At 37.8% G+C, this 14066-nt stretch overlaps 1 protein-coding gene across 1 annotated transcript in view; it reads right to left on the reverse strand.

The window, feature by feature from the left end:
* Nucleotides 1-446: 446 nt before the first annotated feature.
* Nucleotides 447-14066, reverse strand: part of LOC137402018 (E3 ubiquitin-protein ligase SH3RF3-like) — an 81419-nt gene continuing 67799 nt past the window's right edge. Inside the window, exons 8-15 of the mRNA XM_068088487.1 lie at nucleotides 12535-12640; nucleotides 12260-12368; nucleotides 11977-12136; nucleotides 11720-11896; nucleotides 10988-11081; nucleotides 8728-8802; nucleotides 1964-2139; nucleotides 447-1319 (exon numbers count right to left, since the gene is read on the reverse strand). Coding sequence (XP_067944588.1) covers nucleotides 1115-1319; nucleotides 1964-2139; nucleotides 8728-8802; nucleotides 10988-11081; nucleotides 11720-11896; nucleotides 11977-12136; nucleotides 12260-12368; nucleotides 12535-12640 — 1102 coding nt within the window. The 3' untranslated portion in view covers nucleotides 447-1114. The remainder of the gene's footprint in view (nucleotides 1320-1963; nucleotides 2140-8727; nucleotides 8803-10987; nucleotides 11082-11719; nucleotides 11897-11976; nucleotides 12137-12259; nucleotides 12369-12534; nucleotides 12641-14066) is intronic.

The raw sequence follows: 14066 nt of genomic DNA on the forward strand, positions 1-14066 counted from the left end.
CAAAAATGCAACGCCTAAAAGTTTTGCTCGCTAAATGTAACCTTTGTACCATCGCAAATGTAAACTGTTTTTATATCCGTGTACTTTAATGTACCAAGACCGCGTTAAACAAGGATGTACTATTGGCCTGAGACAGTTATTAATTATTCCTATGGTGTTGCTTTCGAAGTTTTAATGAAAAACAAGCTAAAAGCTGTGGAGTGCTACAACAAGAGAATTTATTGTTATTAATGTAAACAATTCATTATTAATACAATTTTGTGGACACTTTTCTACTGATCACTTGATATTATGGGTTCATAGAGATCAAGGATTGTCAAAATGGCGTTCCAATGAAGTTGGTGTTCAAATAGAGGGTGGCGCTCAAATAGAGGGTGGCGCTTTTATTTTTTAACTTTTCTCTCATAGCGGTGGTCAAATAGAGGTGACGCTCACATAGAGGCGGTGTTCCATTAGAAGCTTTACGGTATATTCATAGTGTAAGCATCATATTGTTACTATAATCACATATTATTACAGTCGTATTGCAATATACTTATCAATTATAATAATATATATTGTTATATATAATAACATCAAATAGCCATTATGACATCTATGCATGTACTAATACAAAATGGCTGTCATTTAGAGACATACGCAAATAATAAATATGACATTGTCATTAATATAATTAATAGTTATCTTTATTTACAAAACAAAGCAAATGAGTATTTTGTATGCAATTGTCTAACGCGGAGAGAAAATGCTTGCAAGTTAGAAAACCAAATAAACCTAGGATATATATAGGGCCCAAAGCAAAATAATAAGGGGTATAAAGAGACTGTCTCTGGCTCGACTGCCAATATTTTGTAGATATAAAACTAAAGAAGAAATAGAGAAGATGAACAGCGAGTCAGATGTCAAATGCTTATCACTCGAGCATTCTGCAAAAACCAAACAAGAAATAGCTATAATGATATTTAAATAATAAATACATACACAAAAGCATTACGGGTAAACAGGTTGTGTAGGAATATATAGCTCAGGCTCTGCATAGCCAACAAAGTATTTTATGCATATTTCATGGAAGACGTGCAAATTTGCTGCTGAAACGAGCCGGGATAAATACCAGCTAGCTGCTCCGCGATTCGTTGCCTGAGGAGCTGGAAGAAAATGATTGAACAAAGCGGGCTGGAAAAATGCCAGTTTTACCACTTGTCTCATTGGTGCCTTTGTACCAACCCTCACTCTTTTTCTTTAACACCACAACTACATCGCCGACTTTTAAGTCAAGTTCAAGGTCACCCTGTGCGGGGTATGCCATTACGCAGACATACCTACAACAAGAAACACAACTTTTTACAAGGAGTTTCAATTGAAAAATCTGGAAAAGAGAGACCGCCAGAGCGGTGGGTGCGTGAGAAGGTAATGGAAGAGAGACCGCCAGAGTGGTGGGTGCGCGCGAATGTAATGGAAGAGAAACCGCCAGAGCGGTGGGTGCGCGAGAAGGTAATAGAAGAGCAACCGCCAGAGCGGTGGGTGCGCGAGAAGGTAATGGAAGAAAGACCGCCAGAGCGGTGGGTGCGCGAGAAGGTAATGGAAGAGAGTCTGCCAGAGCGGTACATGCATGAGAAGGTAATGAAAGAGAGACCACCAGAGCTGTAGGTGCGCGAGAAGGTAATGGAAGAGAAACCGTCAGAGCGGTGAGTGTGCAAGAAGGTAATGGAAGAAAGACCGCCAGAGCGGTGGGAGCGCGAGAAGGTAATGGAAGGGAGACCGCCAGGGCGGTGGGTGCACGAGAAGGTAATGGAAGAGAGACCGCCAGAGTGGTAGGTGCACGAGAAAGTAATGGCAGAAAGACCGCCAGAGCTGTAGGTCTGCGACAAGGTAAGCAAACTGTATTTGAAAATTATCGAGAGAACTGCAATTCATTAAAATTGCTCAAAAGCCTTAGACAGAGATGGGGGCAAGAAGAACCTACCTTACTCTCGTAGTTTTATTCGCCTTAGATTCCAATGCTTTTCCTGATCGGCCTCGAAAAGACCTAGGCTGATCAGACAATCTAATGACTGAAGTTGATTGATTCTCGAGCCTGGAGAGGGACGAGCTCCGTCTCCTATCTCTTGCTGAACCAGTTCTTCGTGCACCTGTCCTCATCTGTCAAAAGAAGTAGGCATCCGTAGCAGCGTATTAAAGCAATATTTTTACCTATTCTGCCGTCAATGTATATACATTGTGATATATACATGTATATATCACAATGTACATACATTGTGATATATACATGTATATATATATATCACAATATATATACACTGTGATATATACATGTATATATCACAATGTATATACATTGTGATATATACATTATCACAATATATATATATATTGTGATATATACATGTATATATACTAGTTGAATGCCCTCTAAGGAAAACTGAAAATGTCTGCACAGAAAGTTTACTCTTATTTAATATTTAACACTTAGCATTTCAACTTGTAAACTTCATATCATATAATTTGTTTTAGTGTTGGCATCATAAGGCGAAAATATCATATAGTGATATAAAAACCCATAGTAATTATCTAATGCAAACATCCGATGAATGTTCTAGCTCTAGTGTCCGTTGAACTGGAGGTTATTAGTTCAAATCCAGTTCGCAACGGATTTCTCATTCTTAAAACTTTATTGGTATAACTGTACAGACAGAAGCACAGACAGACAAACAAACATTGAAATTTATATATATAGATGTATACGTATGCATACGTACATATGCATACATACATATGCATATATTTGTGTGTACATTTGTCTATGTTTATATGAGGGCCATTAAATAAATAAAGTGAATTTTTTATTAAGAGTTCTATTATTACTGAAAACATAATTTTTTAAGTGTATATACCGTAAAACCTGTAATTGAACGCCATGGCGCCCTATCTTTAATCCTTCTTCTGTTGTGGCGGTCAATTGAAGGCGGCGTTAAAATAGAGGTTGCGGTGTATTTTTTAAATGGCTCGCTAGAATATTCGGAAGAAAATTTAGCTCCATTACGGACCAAGCAAATGTCGCCTATATTTTATATGCAATAAATGTGCTAACTTACTCCTAATTTTTCAAAGATCTCTTAATAAATGTGCATCGAGAAACCGAGAAATATCTCTATCAGTTGATATCTATTGTTTGCAATTGATCTGCGATGATATTATAGCCTGTGCCCTTCTTTGCAATTTTATGACATTCTCTATTTTTATTTCATTCTAAATTTGAAGACATGTTTCTATTTTATATCTATATTTAACAATGTTGCATAAAAGCTCATTACACCCATTGATATGTTTGCAACAGTTTGCAGCCAAAACTAGCTTTTTATGTACAATAGATGAGGAGTTACGAGCATCGATCCATTGTATGCCGTGTTGAGATAGCCGCAAGGATGCTATTAATATTAAATATCATGCTATAAATCTGCACATCTATAAGCTATATAATGATAAGTGATCAAATTATACAAATATATATTTATGAACAAGTGACATAAACGAACCATACTTATATTACACGCAGAAACAAAAATTAACCTTTTTAAAACAAAAATACTTTCATCATTTGCTCAGATAGCTGCATTGTGATTGTTGCTTTCGATGGAACGAACCTCTTTTAGTTGTCCAATACCTTCCACAATATCTTCTGGCCTCAACGCTTCTTCTGCACAGCTGGACTAGTTGATATTAACGTAAAGACAATTATTTGACTGAGCAAAACCTTTACGCGCAGCATTTAGCACAAAGGTGTGCTCGCTAAACGTTACATTGGGACCAAAACTTGCAAACCGTTTTTATATGCATGCATGTTCTTCGAATTATTAAAAACACGTCAAACAAGGCACTATTATTAGCTTGAGACAGTTAGTAATTATTTTTATGGGGTTGCTTTCAAAGTTCATCACTATCGTAAATTTAAACTGTTTTATATATATGTAGGCTATTTCGAAGTAAAAGACCGCGCTAAACGAGTAACTACTATTAGCCCGAGACAGACATTAATTATTTCTATGGTGTTGCTGGCAAAGTCTATCTACCAACGTTAACTTGATCCATTTTTATATATGTATATGTACTTGGAAGTACCAAGACCGCATTAACCAAGGAACTACTATTATTAGCCTGAGACCGTCATTGATTATTTGTATGGTATTGCTGTCAAAGTTTTAACGGGAAAAAACAAAAAGCTGTAGAGTTGGACAACTGGAGATTGCTATTAATGTAAGCAGTTCATTATTAATACTATTTTGTGGACACTTTTCCACTGATAACTTGATATTATGGGTTCATAGAGATTAAAAATAGTCAAAATGGCAGTCAAATGGAGGTGGTGTTCAAACAGAAGGTGGCGGTCTATTATTCAACCCTTCTCTCGTAGTGGCGGTCAAATAGAGGCGGTGTTCAAATAGAGGTGATGTTCAATTAAAGGTTTTACATTAACTTACATAATTTTTTTGGAGATTATGAAGTCATGTGATCCCTTATTTTGAGGTTCTCCAAAATGTAAAGAAACACATTCAAGAATTAAACATAAATCATTTATCAATTTTTTGGTAGCTGAAGAGTGTAAACCCAATGAAGTTTATAGGAGAACGGTGAATGTTCATGCCGAAAGCAGTTTTAGCCAGAAAAATGTCTACAAATGGGCAAAATTGTTTAGAAAAAGTAGGACAAGTATCGATGATCCAGAGAGATCAGGCAGACCTGTGGATGTGAGAACCTCTATCATGATTGAAGAAGTTAATGAGCTTGGCTAGTCTCAGAAAAAGTCAGCTGTCACTACGTTCCCAAACAGCTGAGCCAAGGGCGCAGACAGCAGAAGGTTGAGTTGTGTCAACAGAACCTAGTAAATGAGCCACCACTTCTACATGGATGATACCAAGTTGTATTAAAAGAAGAAAAGGAGTATTGATAGCTAATACATTTTATTCAGGACTGCAACTGAAACATGTGAATGACCTTTGGTATTGAAAAATGTGAAAGGCGCATCAAGAAAGGCCATACAATGCACACAGATGGTCTGGAATTTTCCTCCGGTACCATCAAGAATATACAAGAAGGGTACAAGTACTTGAAGATTATTCAAAGTAACGTCAACTATGAAACAGAAAAATGGGACAAGGCCTTTCTTTATCAAATACAAAAAACACGTTTAGAGGGTCCTATGAATCAAGCTCAATGCCTGGAAACAAGTCGTGGCAATAGATACCTACGCACTGCTGGCAATAAAGTACCCAACAAGCATAAAAAAGTGGACTGGAGAAGTCATCAAAAAACAAACAGCAACTCACAAGCTCCTGACCTCCTGACCCATGCATCAAGCACTCCACCCAAAATCCATACTGCTAGCTTGTATCTTAATAAGAAAGATGGCGGCCGAGTGATCAAAAGTGCGCAACAGAGAGTGAAGCAAGAAGAACAAAGCATGACAGCCAAAGCATGACTGAACAAAGGTGACCTAATGGCCGATGAAGAGACGCTAATCATGGCAGAACAGGAGCAAGCGCTCCAAACTGAACAACTCCAAACAAAAGTCCACCACACTAGAAATGATCCAAGATGTAGACTGTGCAAGGATGCACCAGAGACTATCCAACACATGAGTAGACACGAGCGGCTAATCGGAAATGCAAACAAATCGGAGCAGCATAATAATCTTGCAGGTATTGTGTACAGAAGTCTCAGCGATGAGTACGGCCTCAGTAAACTCCAACCCTGGTGGGAAGCTCCTGATAGATAAGATCAACGAAAATGACTATGCTAAGTTCCCCTAGGACTTCTGCACCCGGACTGACAAGCATGTCTCGAGTAAAACAGCCAGATATTGCAGCGGTGGACATGGAGAGCAAGATGGATATTATAACAGTGATATCCAACGAATACAGCATAGTCAGCAAGGAAAAAACAGAAGTAAAAATATCTCACTTTGAAAGGAAATTGAAAAGTGCTGGCACGTAAAAGCAACCGTAATTCCGGTAGCCATTGGAGCGTTGGGTGCAGTAACACCCGCACATCAAATGTAGCATGCCCAAATATTGGCAACAATCAACACAAGTCAGTTGCACAAAAGCGCACTATTGGGAATGGCAAAGATGTTGAGGCCAAACTACCAGTAGAAGAGAATTACCAGTAGAAGACCCGAGCTTGAGTAGACATTACCATACATTTGGGTCAACAGAGAAAAACGAATTCTTTATATATATATATATATATATAAATATATATGATTAGGTGTGTGAGTAGATGTGCATGTTTATCGATGACTTATGTTCAAATTATATGCTCTACATTCTCCGTCGAATAACAGTTGCGTTTTAATAAAACAACTATTGTAGCAGATCCTGGTAAAAATATGGAATAGGGAATGGTGGAATATTCACGTTTTAGCTCACTACCACACACGATACTCAGTGAAATGACCTTTAAAACACTCGATGAAGTGATACTTGGAATTTTCAGTGCAAGGGCATTTTTAGGCTGAGGTGTCATGAAAACCTAATTGTTTAATGCAAAATCTCAAATCTGGTGCATCAGATAAAAACCAGGTGAATTTAGCTGGATTAAAGCTGATTTGAACGACATACTAGCTTGGATTTGCAAGAGAAACGTGCTGTAGGCAGCAGACAAAAGCCAACGATACACATCTTACCTAAGAACAAACACTAGGAGTCAAGCCTTGAAAAACAAGCATGGAATATAATTAATTTGAATAACCACATCACGCATATTACAAGTCGTACTATCACAGAGAAGGATTCTAATTAACATATTAGGAGTCGTACTATCATGGACAAGGATTTTAATTACTATATTAGAAGCCATACTATCATGGAGAAGGATTTTAATTACCATATTAGGAGTCATACTATCATGGAGAAGGATTCTAATTAACATATTAGGAGTCATACTATCATGGAGAAGGATTTTAATTAACATATTAGGAGTCATACTATCATGGAGAAGGATATTAATTAACATATTAGGAGTCATACTATTATAGAAGGGTTCTAATGAACATATTAGGAGTCATATTATTATAGAAGGGTTCTAATTAACATATTACGAGTCATACTATTATAGAAGGGTGCTAATTAACAAATTAGAAGTCATACTATTATAGATGGGTTGTAACATTGAAGATGCTTATTTATTGGCAATATAGAATAGCACAAAAACAAGGAATACTATTGACAATTAACTTTTGAAAACAATACTATATATTCACGGAGCACATTTGACAGTTCATTAAATCAAACTTCAAACAACTACATTTCTGACAAGACCTGCTAGTCAGATTTAGGAAAAATACACTAGTGTTAAATGCTACGAATTTTTGAGCTTCCAAGTTGTAGTCTTGATTGTAGGAATGAGGAGGACGTATTTACATGATACGCAGGAGTGGTTGCACAACTCCCAATCGTTTGTAGCAGACGAGTTCACATGCTACGAAGAACTTATCGCACAACTTCCAATATTTTTAAAAGATGTGCGTGAAAATCAGAGCTGCGTAGGGATGCTGTAAAGACCTCACTAATGAAGACGATAAAAATCCAACCTCTGATCGCAAAGATTTGTGCAATAATACGAATATTGATGCTTATATCATACGTTTTTCGAAAATACCCCCTCAAGACAGAGGTTTGAATCGATTTGAGGAATTAAAGATACGACGTTTTAAACCATTTACATGGCTCCGTAGCATGTAACACTAGTGATAGGATCCATGTTTTACCAAGATAACAATAATCTGATAACAATATCTTGATAACAATATCCTGATAACAATATCCTGATAATATCCGGATAACAATATCCTGATAAAAATAACCTGACAAAAACATCCTGATAACAATATCCTGAAAACGATATCCTGATAAGAATACTAAAACAATACTGAACCCTCAATTAGGAAACTACAATCTGCTAACAATGAGAGCAATGCTACACAGTGGATTAATAGCAAATAATTCCAACAGAGAATAGTAGGCAAATCAAGACAACTCCAAAGCAAGTCAATTTCATAGAGAAAAGCAGATGATTGGTTGGAAAGACTCGTATAAAGTGTCAAGCATTGAACACATGCCCACTGTATAGCAAACTAAAGGATACCTTCATGAGTAAAGAGAAGTGAGGGCATTGCCATAGCGGCCAATTTAAGAGCCAATATTTATGAGTTATCCAAGCAAGACTTGTGGAATATGTATTCGTACAAAATTGGTTTTAAAGAGAGGTGAATCGATTAGACCTAATCATGTCCTAAACAATTATCCAAAGGTTTCTGCTGTAATGAATTTCACCAGATCCCTGAATACGCTAACCCGCAGCACAAGTTAAATGCTGCACTACACGTTAGACGCTACACGTTAGACGCTACACGTTAAACGCTACACGTCAGACGCTACACGTTAGACGCTACACGTTAGACACTACACGTTAGACACTACACGTTACACAATACACGTTACACAATACACACTACACGTTAGACACTACACGTAAGACACTACACGTTAGACAATACACGTTAGACACTACACATAAGACAACAAACACGTTAGACAATACATGTTACACACTACATGTTAGACACTATATGTTAGACTCTGAATCTACACATTGTTAAAAACTAACATGGCCTTTAGTTTAGGCACGACCTAATCCTCAGCTGTCTAGCCATGACTCCCTACTGCTACTAACCTTGGGGGAGGGTATGCGACAATCGTCACTGTTCATCTGCAAGGAGTGTGGACTTTTGCTTTCAGATCCTGCCTCCTACAGATAAAATAAGTGTTACATGACGCAGGTAGCCATAATTATTAGTTAAATTATAAAGCAAAAAAGGATGAGTTGTTAACAGTAAACTTGCATATGTTGATGCAATCAAATTCTATCTCACATGAAAGTACAGTAGACGCTCCTATAACGTATACCTCCTATAACGTATACCTCCTGTAACGTATACTTTCTATAACGTATACCTCCTATAACGTATGCTTCCTATAACGTATACCTCCTATAACGTATACCTCCTATAACGTATACCTCCTGTAACGTATACTTTCTATAACGTATACCTCCTATAACGTATACCTCCTGTAACGTATACTTTCTATAACGTATACCTCCTATAACGTATACCTCCTGTAACGTATACTTTCTATAACGTATACCTCCTATAACGTATGCTTCCTATAACGTATACCTCCTATAACGTATACCTCCTATAACGTATACCTCCTATAACGTATACCTCCTATAACGTATGCTTCCTATAACGTATGCTTCCTATAACGTATACCTCCTATAACGTATACCTCCTATAACGTATACCTCCTATAACGTATACCTCCTATAACGTAAAAAATTTATGAGAAGTTTTGCTTCCTACTACATAAAAAATTCCATATAACATAGTAGGGCGAGTTTTCAAATTTGATTTTAATGTTAGTTTATCTCGCCGAACTTAAAAAACCGTTGTTTATAGCATTATATACAACTTTCGTGAAATTCTAGTTCGTCGTAATAGATCGTTAAATATGTCGACAAAACGGAAAATAGGATAGCTGCTTAATTGTTCGTAAATACAAAGGCAATCTATTGGTGCAAATGTTACAGCGTCGGTCTACCAATCTGAATGTCACGAGTTGTAGTATCGTCAAAAGTTATCTTATATTCCAATCTTGACCCCCTGGATACAGATAAACGACGACCAGGTAGAACCGCATTTTATAATAAAAATATTTCAAGGCTTTGCCTTATTGTACACGAACAAAATATTTGTTATTAGCCTTACTTTGCAGAATAAAGCTGTTTAAAAGAAATAAGAAAATCGTTGTAAATGAACGTCGAAAATGTGGAGTCTTCATCAACTTATGAAATTATCGCAATTATGGCCTATAAAACCAGTGAGATTGATCATTAAAAGGAAAAAATTTGTCGATGCAAACCAATAGTACAGCCCACAAATTAAAAAAGTTAAGTCAAGTTTTCCTTTTGCATGGACAAAGGAGTGAGTTTGGCAAGGTCTTGGAGCGGATTAGGCAATTTATATGTATTTTATTGTTCTTATAACGTAAATTCCCTATAACGTAAACGTTCCTAGAATGGAATATTTACGTTGTAGGAGCGCCTACTGTAGTAATATATACAATCAACCTTTTATGTAAACTGATCCACTCAAATCTTATTATACCGTACTGAGAAATAAAATCAATTTGTTTAATCAGGTGTTTTAGTTAGTTTTTTAAACTTGTGCAATATTTTAATTGCTTTAGCACATGCTAAATAAGAATTACGATATGAAAATAATATAAATTCATTATTAATCTTTACTATAACAAGATTATAGTAAAGATAGTCAGCGTGTCATCTAAACTCACGCTAAGAGCATCGAGACAAAAGACACTACACGGAAATCCAACCTGGATCTTCGGATTCCCAGCCAAGTGCGCTACCATCTGCACCACTTCACCATCTTTCTACATATTGGAGTAACTATGCGGATAGCTATTACACATGATCTTTTACAGCGCGCAGGACTGCCTGTGTACTAGTATTAATTATTAATACTAGTATTAATAATTAATACTAGTATTAATAATTAATACTAGTATTAATAATTAATACTAGTATTAATAATTAATACTATTAACAAAACAATATTAATTGATAATATTATCTTAACAAGTATTAAGCAAGAAGAGCCATTATAGTCTTGTTTATAATATTGTCATTTATCTTGTTAGAAAAGAACATCAAATACAAATCTTTAATAGATTATAAGATGTGAATTATAGTCTCGTGAAAAGATAACTCCTAGTTGTGTTCCTTAGTTTATTTAGGAAAGCAGCACTTGTTCAACCGTGTCCTCATCGCACCCTCTTCTTTCCATTGGATGTAATAGGTAGATTAGCCGCTCATAAATATATAAAATACAGCAACATAATTAAAGTATTACCTTGGAGTCAAATCCACTTTCTAACTGTCTTTCGCTGGGGGGAGCAAGCCTACCCCGACTCATTGTGCGAATGGCATCACCACTAGCACCCTCACTACAATTATGCAAGCTGAAATAAATACAGCACGAAAGGATAGTAGTACAGCTGTATTTATTGATCCTTAAAAGAGAGTAGTACAAGTAAAGTGAGCAATGGTTTATGTTGGAGTAACTATGTAAAGATTTAACTGTAGTATCTAAAGGTTTGACTGTAGCATATAGAGGTTTGACTGTAGCATATAGAGGTTTGACCGTAGCATGTAGAAGTCTGACCGTAGCATGTAGAGGTTTGACCGTAGCGTGTAGAGGTTTGATCGTAGCATGTAGAGGTCTGACCGTAGCGGTGTAGAGGTCTGACCGTAGCGTGTAGAGGTTTGACCGTAGCATGTAGAGGTTTGACCGTAGCGTGTAGAGGTTTGACCGTAGCGTGTAGAGGTTTGATCGTAGCATGTAGAGGTCTGACCGTAGCGGTGTAGAGGTTTGACCGTAGCATGTAGAGGTTTGACCGTACACGCAATGTTAATGACAGAAATCAACAAGCTTGGTAAAACAGTCAACGAGCTAAACAGTCCTAAGGAAAAGCCGTAAGAGAAAGGAAACAAACTTTATAATGGCCTCACTGGAAGTAACCTGATGACAGAGACAATGTGATGGTAAACTCTGTCAAACTGCAGTGTAAACAAGTCCACACACCTGTCAGGAGGAATGAGCTGTACGTAGTTGCCAGGGAAGACACCTGTTGCAGCCAGTCGGATAGAATGGCCGCGATACCAACCATCCTTGCATCTGTCTGTCACTCTATAAAGGGCTCCTCTAGTCAGTGCTAGCTCATCATCTTTTTGTGGTTTGTAATCATACAGCGCTCTGTATCTGCAATTAGACCTCAACCAAATGTCAGCGTGTTACGCATGGGCCAATCATACACAACTAAATATTGTGTGCCGACTCACATATCATGGGTGCTTATCTTGTTTTGAACAAGCCCACGCTCATCTATCTTCACTGGCATCCCATCTGATGGAAACTTCGATCTTACGCGTGACCCCTCGGAGCTTGCTTGGGACCCTTCGCAGACTGTGTTGATCGTATGAAAACCTGAACGGTATGATCCTGGACAACACAAAATAACTTATCGATAAAAGGTTAATTTTTGTTATCACCTAAACGTCTACCGCAAGCAAGACATGAGGTTGTTATTTTCTCATACCGATTGCCAGCCAAAGTATGACTCACCATCACAGGAAAGTCGGCCAAGCTGACGCTCTGATGACAGAATTCCAATATCTGAGTTTTCTCCATTTTTTTCCTCTACAGCAGCGCCCTCCATCAATTTCTGACCCGGCTGATTGAAAAATAAAGTATGATAGAATGAAGCAAGAGTCAACTTGACGCTTCAAAGAAACATGGGCAAAACCTGAAGGAGACGCAATGATACACGGGAATACATTCAGATAACAAGAACAGGTACGCAGGCCATTACCATGAAGCTGGATATGAAAGGATATTACCTCAACAAGCTCAGAACCAGCGATTGGAAGAGCAAGGGTAGGAGGACCGGAGACATTACGACTCCTGCTTGCATGTTGTGGTGAGCGTTTTGGGGTGCTGTTCGCTCTAAAATATGATCAGCAGACCTAAACAATAAAACCTGAGTGTTGACAGTTAGTTGACCTTGAGCTGACTGACAAAAGATTGACCAACCATGTTAATGGTCCTACTAGGTAGCCTAAGAGGTGGATAATATAGTGCCTTGCTAGTGAGCAGCTAAGTTTGAATGGTGGGGGGGGGCTGCGATTTGAATGTTACAAATTCCTCTCTTTACTTGCAATAACCACCCTGTCATTCACTGCAATTCCTTGGTTCAGGATTGGTCATCAGTGATTGAAAATGGGATACACTAAAAACTTGACCTTCAAATAAAGTGTGTTCTTCACTTTATTCCTTGATGAAGGGGCACCACAAAACATCCTTCCATGATAGGAAACATCCTTCCATGATAGGAAACATCCTTCCATGATAGGAAACATCCTTCCATGACAAGAAACAACCTTCCATGACAGGAAACAACCTTCCATGACAGGAAACATCCTTCCATGATAGGAAACAACCTTTCATGATAGGGAACATCCTTCCATGATAGGAAACAACCTTCCATGATAGGAAACAACCTTCCATGATAGGAAACAACCTCCCATAACAGGAAACATCCTTCCATGACAGGAAACAATCTTCCATGACAGGAAACATCCTTCCATGACAGGAAACATCCTTCCATGAGAGGAAATAACCTTCCATGAAAGGAAACATCCTTCCATGACATGAAACATCTGTCCATGACATGAAACATCTTTCCATGACAGGAAACATCCTTCCATGACATAAAACATCCATCCATGACAGAAAACATCTATCCATGACAGAAATCATACTTCCATGACAGGAATCACACGTTCATGACAGGACACATCCTTCCATGACAGGAATCATCCTTCCACGATAGGAATCATCCTTCTACGACAGGAATCATTCGTCCATGACAGAAATAATTCTACCATGACAGGAAACGTCCTTCCCTGACATGAAACATCTTTCCATGACAGAAAACATCCTTCCATGACAGAAATCATACTTCCATGACAGGAATCACACGTTCATGACAGGACACATCCTTCCATGACAGGAATCATCCTTCCACAATAGGAATCACACGTTCATGACAGGACAGAGCCTGCCATGACAGGAATCATCCTTCCACGATAGGAATCATTCTTCTACGACAAGAATCATTCGTCCATGACAGAAATCATTCTTCCATGACAGGAAACGTCCTTCCCTGACAGGAAACATCATTCCATGACAGGAAATAACCTTCCATGACAGGAAATAACCTTCCATGACAAGAAACAACAATATTTGGGCATTTTAATAGCTGGAAGCCAAACTCGATTGGTATTTACTACCACATGTACCATAGCCACTTACATTAGCGCTATACTAAAACTGAGTTTGTGAAATTCGTTTACATGCATTGCTTTTTGAT

The sequence above is a fragment of the Watersipora subatra genome, chromosome 8 (assembly GCF_963576615.1).
Source record: "Watersipora subatra chromosome 8, tzWatSuba1.1, whole genome shotgun sequence".
Classification (NCBI taxonomy): domain Eukaryota; kingdom Metazoa; phylum Bryozoa; class Gymnolaemata; order Cheilostomatida; family Watersiporidae; genus Watersipora; species Watersipora subatra.